Consider the following 6,902-nt stretch of genomic DNA (forward strand, 5'->3'; position numbering starts at 1 on the left):
CCTGCTGCTTTTTTAAAATTTATTCTCCAACTATTTCAGTTTTCTTCTTGTAAACTTTGTCTTAATTATGACTTTATTTGACTTTAATTATGACTCCAGCAATATTTTAACATCATTCTCTCAATGTTGCATAACTTTTTCCGCAACCTAGTTTTCCAAAAATTACAACTTTCTTTGTTTCTGATGACTTTTAAAAAAATTACAATTTTTAAAACTTTAATATTTCAACTTTATGACACTAAAATAACATTTTTCCTCATATTACATTATTTTCGTAAAATTGACTTTTTTTCCACATATTTTAACTTAACTCTTGCAAAATTGCTGCTGATTTTTCCATTTTTTCCGGGTTTCTTTTTTTGTTTAGTTTTTCTTTTGTTAGATTATATTTTTAGAATATGCTGTGGGCCGCAAATGACACTCTTTGGACACCCCTGATGTAGACAATAGAATAAATCCGTTTTTCTATGTATACATTGTCCGTAACTGTTTTTTATGAATTTTTTATAATAATATTTTTAATATTTATTAAATATTTTATAATATTTTTTTATGTCATTATTGCAATTTGAAATAATAAAATAAGGGTAAAAAAATAGATTCAAAAGAATGTAATTTATTTTAGCATAGCACCACATTGCGTGCAAATTCCTTCTACTGTACTGTATGTACTTGGCATCTCTGGAATCAGCAAGCAACACAGTTGGCTGAAAACCTGGCCAATCATTGGTCGCGCTAACGTCACGTGATTTTACCGAAAGCCGTTCCAGCATTTGCCAGATGTGGCCACACGGGGCGCTCTGAATGAGGGCGCATAAAACAGAAAACGCAAGCTACACTTGACATTACGTCTAAAATAAGCCACCTCCATATCCCTGTCAGAAGAAGGACTAAACTACAAACTCACGGTGAGCGTTACATTGTAATAAGTCATCGGCTGTATTCTAATTGGCTCAGGTTGAGAACTGGAAAAGAGCGTCTTCACATTGCCCTCGTCAGATGTCATGTTTGCTAGTCAAGCGGAATTCAAACTAACAAACATCTTTTTATTCTGCACTTGTGACAGCTGATTATGAACTTGTTGTCGTTTGTCCTTCTGGCCGTGCAAATACACAGCGTGGCGCCTGGTAAGTCCACTTCCTTCACAAGTTTATAGACGTCATTCCTTTGTGCATCTTGATCCAAAATATGCTTACATCTTTTTGATACTCTGTTCTTATTTGACTATTATATACATGACTATTATATACTCTCTTTACTTTGACTAATGGATTGATGCAGAGAAAGTAAACATATTCTAATACACTAGGTGGCGCCATTTACCTTTCAAGGAAGTGGATGACTGACTGGGGCGAATATATGTACAAATTGTTTATTTTTTAGATTTTGCGCTATATTGCATTTTTTGTTGAATATGTATGCACATTTTTCCATTAAAAAATCATCAACTCCCGAGAAAGTTGGAGCATATCGTCCATAGCCTCGGTCCTTTGAAAGACTTCCAGGCTTTTACCTACACAAAGCCACCATTCGACTATATTTGCTTTAGCCCCGCCCACTGACTTTGACGAGTCAGTTTGACAGTTACAAGAAACTCTGTTACTGTGAAACGCTGCAAGACAGGTCCATGAAATGAATAATGAATTAAATACTTAATTAGATGTTTAACAAAGTATGTTTTGACATTAAATTGACTGATATTTTTTGTATTAATTAACGACGCATTTAATAACACATTTATACTGTATATTTAATTCCAGTGATGCATTTAAGTAATTCATAGTGTAATTTTTATCTAATGAATTAATGGCACATTTAATACCACAATTATGTGTTTCATTCCAATTCTATTTATTTTTTTTCCCACATTTATGTCATTATTTAAAAACATTCATTTATTTCATTTTGTCCCATTAGATTCTTTCTCCATGTTCAAATGTCACTTTAACACTGCTTGCTTAGTACTTACTTTCAATTGCAACAAAAACAACTTGTACTGAAATACTTCAATGTTATTATTTAACCTGGTCTTTTTCAATGAACAAGAGTATTTTCAGTCAACTGTTTTGGTTTCACTTTTAAAGGGAATATAAACAATGTTTACACCAAACAAGATAACAGTGATGTGCACCATGTACTCAATGTCTAAAATAATGTATTGTTTGTGTAAGTCCTGTACAGTAGTCCTTCGCCACATTGCGTTTCAAATCTATCACAGTTTTTCAGAAATGTATGAATAAGTCATGCTGTTACATGGTGAAGCATTTTCAAGCATAAAAATGCCTAAATTAACTAAGTTACAAACATTAGGCATTCAGAAGACACAAGACGTGATGCTATGTAGTAGTCTACACTCGTCACTAGGTGTCGGTAAGTTATCTATCTATCTATCTATCTATCTATCTATCTATCTACTGCAACACGTGTGAGTGCGAGTCTTATTTTTGTCTTAAATTGCTTCTTTTCTCATATGTCTACCATATTGGGTAATTTGAGTGGACTATAGGGGTGTTATTTCATGTTGAGAGGGCTCTAATAATGTTAAAAACTGTATTTAGAAGGTCGCAAACAGGTTCTTATTGCTCTAACTATGAAAATATTCAATTTAGAAACCAAGAATTTTACTTTGTGGAAATTCACTTATCACTGTAGGGCATGGAACCAATTAACTGCGATAAATGAGGGATTACTGCAGTTTTTTGGAAGGAGAACATGGTATTTATTGTGATATCTAGCAGTGTTTTCATGTTTACATTAAGAACCAATTGAAGACAAAATTTCCTGAAATATGAATTGTACAAGGTTATTGAACACACAGTCCAGTGCATCCGGAAATTATTCACAGCACTCAAAAAATCTCATCTTGTTTTCTTTTTCTTTCAGTGATTCACTCGTTGCAGTATTTCCGAACTGTGTCCTCTCAAGTTCCAAACTTCCCAGATTATGTGGTCGTTGGTTATGTGGATGAAGTTGAGATTGGTCACTACGACAGCAACAACAGGAAAGCAGAAGTCAAACTGGACTGGATGAACAAGATCACAGCAGAGGATCCACAGCACTTGAAGATACTGACAGAGCTTAGTATTTTTCGTCAGGACTTCTACAAAAAACGCTTGGAAACTCTTCAGCAGCGCTTCAACCAAACTGGAGGTTTGTTTATGTTGAAGTTTAAACTGTTCAAAAATATTTGATCTGCACCTGGGGATTCAGGGAGGCGTCAGAGAGTGTGAGGTTTACCGGTGTACTTTGGCACAGCTGCACCAGCTGACATCCGTTACACCCAAGCACCTTCTATACCGAAGTAAACATTACTGCACTGATACCTTGTCTCCGTCCATTCCTAAGGGTGTACAAAACACATGACTGACACTTGAGATATGACTAGTGTGTGTGTGTTTGATTGTGATGTTGCCCTCTGCTTTGTGTCACTTTCTCAGGCGTCCACATTTACCAGAAGATGTCAGGCTGTGAATGGAATACTGAGACTGATGAGGTTCGTGGTTGGGATCAGGAGAGTTACGATGGAGAAGACTTCATCACTTTGGACATGAACACATGGACATTTACCGCAGCAAAACCACAAGCCATCCCCAGCAAACATGAGTGGGATCATGATAGCGTTTATATGGACAGCTTAAAGTATTACTACACGGAGATTTGTCCTTATTACTTGAAGAAATATGTAAAATTAGGGAGGAACTTCTTAATGAGAACAGGTAGAAGCACATACACTAATGTAATTCCACACCCTTATAGGCACATTACTGACATTACAACCTCCTTTTTTCTCAATTTTTACTACTCTCACACCTTCTCTCCACGTGGCATAACTTCCTGTGCAGAGCTTCCAAAGGTGTCTCTCCTCCAGAAGACGCCATCCTCTCCGGTCAGCTGCCACGCGACAGGTTTCTACCCCAACATTGCCGCCTTGTTTTGGAGGAAAGACGGCGAGGAGCTCCACGAGGGCGTGGAGCACGGAGAGATGCTCCCCAACCATGACGGAACCTTCCAGATGACGGTGGACCTGACAGTGAAGGTGACAGATGACATGGAGGGCAAGTACGAATGTGTGTTTCAGCTGTCTGGCGTCAAAGAGGACATTGTGACCAAGCTGGAGAGAGGAAGCATACTGAGCAATGCAAGTGATGAAGGCGAGAAAGACGTTTAGCTGAATTTTTGTATCTTCATAACAAGCACAACTTTGACTGTTGTTGATCCATGTCACAATAACAATGCTTGACCTTTAAAAGAATGCCTGCAAAGTACTCATGAAGGTTGCCTCTTTATGCTTTTTTGCGCCCAACAGACAACTTGAGCATCACCGCCACAGTGGCGGCCCCTGCTGTGGTTGCCCTCCTGGGGGCCATCATCATCATCATCGTCAAGTGTTACAAGAAGAGACATGGTGAGGGACACAAATGCTCTGTCTCCATCTTCTCTGAGTTGATGCTTTCATCCGGGCTGCAAAGCTGCAGCCATGTTTTACTTGACTTTCCAGCCAACCAAAGATCCGCAAAGACAGAGCACACACTCTCTCACTCGCACACTCACACACACTATGAAGATGTGAGAAGTAAGTAATCTTGTTTCTCTTTCCTTTCAGCCAAATACGATCCAGCTGGTGAGTGAAACATCTTGTGATGTCTAGATAAAAGACTTGAATTGACGCTCCTGTAAGCCCATGCAATGTAAAGTGCCACATATCACAACAGATGTTGGAGTCACACCTCAAAGTACTGATATGAGTGCAAGATGCACCTTCTAGATGTACTTTGCTTTGCTTAACATGAGGAACTAGCTCATGGTGCGTTTGTGTTTGTCCGACAGCTCGTGACGGTGGTGGCGAGCTCTCAGAGAAGATGGCGGTTGAAGGTTGAGTGCGGCACAGCAGTCGGCACACAGTGAGTTAGCTCACATGAACTGTTTGCGTGTTCTTCTTGTTCTCTAATGTTCTTCTGACTCATCTTTCTTGGCGCTCACTCTGCCAAATGCACTTGGATTCATGTGGTTTTGTTAGGAATGTGCTGTCATCTTCTTCCTCCGGGGTCGTTGGTGGAAAACAGACACAAGTCTCCATCCATGGGACTTTTGTTAGCTGTGGGACGTTGTCACACCCGGAGATGGAGATGTGGATTGTTCTTCATCAAACTGCTCCTCGTGTTATATAGGGTGTCTTTTTTGGGTGCTTAAGGTTTAGAAAACTGGTTATAATCAAATATTTTCGCTGGCTTTGGTGAGGTAAGATCACTCATACGTAGGTGAAAATGTTTGTTTTTTTTCCTTTAGCAGGGAACCCTTTTGATTTGGATTTTTGTGGAAAAGGCTTCTTTTTGTGTGCAAACCAATAAATGGAATACCAACAATCAAAACTGCTTCTATCTGAATATCACCTTGTGTCACATCTCCTCATGTCTGTTCAATAACTTGTGTTCATTGCTCATTTTGCCTTGACTTTCAAACATCATTGTACCATAATTCCTATGCTGTAGATCCAAAATTCCCCAAAATGTAGGATCATTTGAGCGTCTTTCAAGTAGCCAAAATCAGGTCGTTGCTATTACTATGTAGGACAGTAGGTGGTGCTCGCAGTAATGCACCTGCTGTTGTAACAACTTGAATGGTGTTTTTTTTTTTTTAAGAAAGGACGTCATCAGTCTTGTTGGAGGTGCGGTGAGTGACAGACGTGTGAGGAATAGAAAAACATTTAGTTTGAATTAGGGCTATCAATCGATTTAAATATATACTGTATATATATAATAACAATTAATTACATTTTGTCCATAGTTAAGTTGTAATTAATCACAAAGTTGTATCTATAATAAATGGACCTTTGAAAGATCGTTTTAACGTTTTTAATACACCTACCATCGTGAAACTGGATAATGTGTTTGTTTTTCTCAAATTTTTGTTTATTAAACATTGTTTTTTTAAACAGCTCTGCACAAAATGGACCTCAATGTATAAAAAAAACAATGTACAACAAGTAGACATACTGTAGGTAAGGTAAACTATCCATCACTCAAATATCATTCTCAAAGCAAATAATCTTACAAAATATAATTGTGACCATTACAAGTTAAGGTTTGTAAAAACACTCACCAACTAAGTGAAATGAAAACAGGGCGTTAGAAAAATATTGACAACTTATAAAAAAATAAAGTGCTCAAGAATAGTCAGTAGTTCATAGAACTAGGACTGCGCCCATAGACTGTACTGTAGCGCGCAGGGACATTACTCTGTTTTCAGTGGATCAGTGTGTCAGACTATGTGTTAACATTTAACTGGCTCAAGCTCATGTCAATCAAGGGTGGGTGGGTGTGTCTATGTGTGGCTGGCTTTATAAGGTTGCCAGGCAACCTGTCTGTGCAAAATTCAAGTAACAGTGCAGCCATTGTCTAAGTCTACAGTACATATATTGTATAATTCACGTCAACTCTTAACACTTAGCTTTGTACAATCATTTTCCTCAAAGTAAGATCATTTCAAGCTCTTGGTAGGACACTTGCTTACATGCAAACATCACTGCCCCCTGCAGCCCGTCACCTGAAACACAGCTCAGAACGTCACACACGACTGCCGTCGCTACAATATGATACGTTTAACTCTGTATTCACGCTAACCAGAGAAGTAAACGTTTATTTGATTAACATTTTCGTCAGCTACACGGCTAAGTCTTACGTCACACACGGAGGCAGGCAGACAACTTCCTATTGGTCCACGTTGATTTGCACCGTAATTCTCATAAATTGTCGCTGACGTGTGGCAATCAAAATAATCGCTACATTATTATGGCACAAATATTGGTACTGTATATAACTCATGTTTATATTTTCAGTTACCGCATGGAAGCTAATAATTAAACGCCAGTGTATGTTTTAAATGTGGTTGCGTTAAATTACCGT

At 38.2% G+C, this 6,902-nt stretch overlaps 1 protein-coding gene across 3 annotated transcripts; it reads left to right on the top strand.

Moving 5' to 3' along the window:
- Positions 1 to 782: 782 nt before the first annotated feature.
- Positions 783 to 5,383, top strand: LOC129189641 (class I histocompatibility antigen, F10 alpha chain-like). 3 transcript variants are annotated; one of them, XM_054791534.1, is made up of 9 exons: positions 783 to 908; positions 1,067 to 1,127; positions 2,884 to 3,150; positions 3,438 to 3,716; positions 3,843 to 4,055; positions 4,307 to 4,405; positions 4,604 to 4,621; positions 4,828 to 4,901; positions 5,018 to 5,383. In XM_054791534.1, the coding sequence occupies exons 2-8, from the start codon at positions 1,073 to 1,075 to the stop codon at positions 4,875 to 4,877; spliced, it is 981 nt and encodes a 326-aa protein (XP_054647509.1). In that variant the 5' UTR covers positions 783 to 908; positions 1,067 to 1,072; the 3' UTR covers positions 4,878 to 4,901; positions 5,018 to 5,383. The 3 variants fall into 3 exon arrangements, with proteins under 3 accessions (XP_054647509.1, XP_054647508.1, XP_054647510.1); XM_054791533.1 differs by having other exon boundaries at positions 3,843 to 4,151; positions 5,018 to 5,382; XM_054791535.1 differs by lacking the exon at positions 1,067 to 1,127 and having other exon boundaries at positions 790 to 908; positions 3,843 to 4,151; positions 5,018 to 5,382.
- Positions 5,384 to 6,902: the final 1,519 nt, after the last annotated feature.

This window comes from Dunckerocampus dactyliophorus, chromosome 11 (assembly GCF_027744805.1).
Source record: "Dunckerocampus dactyliophorus isolate RoL2022-P2 chromosome 11, RoL_Ddac_1.1, whole genome shotgun sequence".
Taxonomy (NCBI): Eukaryota; Metazoa; Chordata; class Actinopteri; order Syngnathiformes; family Syngnathidae; genus Dunckerocampus; species Dunckerocampus dactyliophorus.

Bases quoted from the DNA above. Each gene is read 5' to 3' on its own strand.
- LOC129189641 (XM_054791533.1), top strand. From the start codon at position 1,073: ATGAACTTGTTGTCGTTTGTCCTTCTGGCCGTGCAAATACACAGCGTG. The intron at 3,151-3,437 runs GTTTGTTTATGT...TCACTTTCTCAG, and splicing joins GCGCTTCAACCAAACTGGAG to GCGTCCACATTTACCAGAAG. The intron at 4,152-4,306 runs GCGAGAAAGACG...TGCGCCCAACAG, and splicing joins GAGCAATGCAAGTGATGAAG to ACAACTTGAGCATCACCGCC.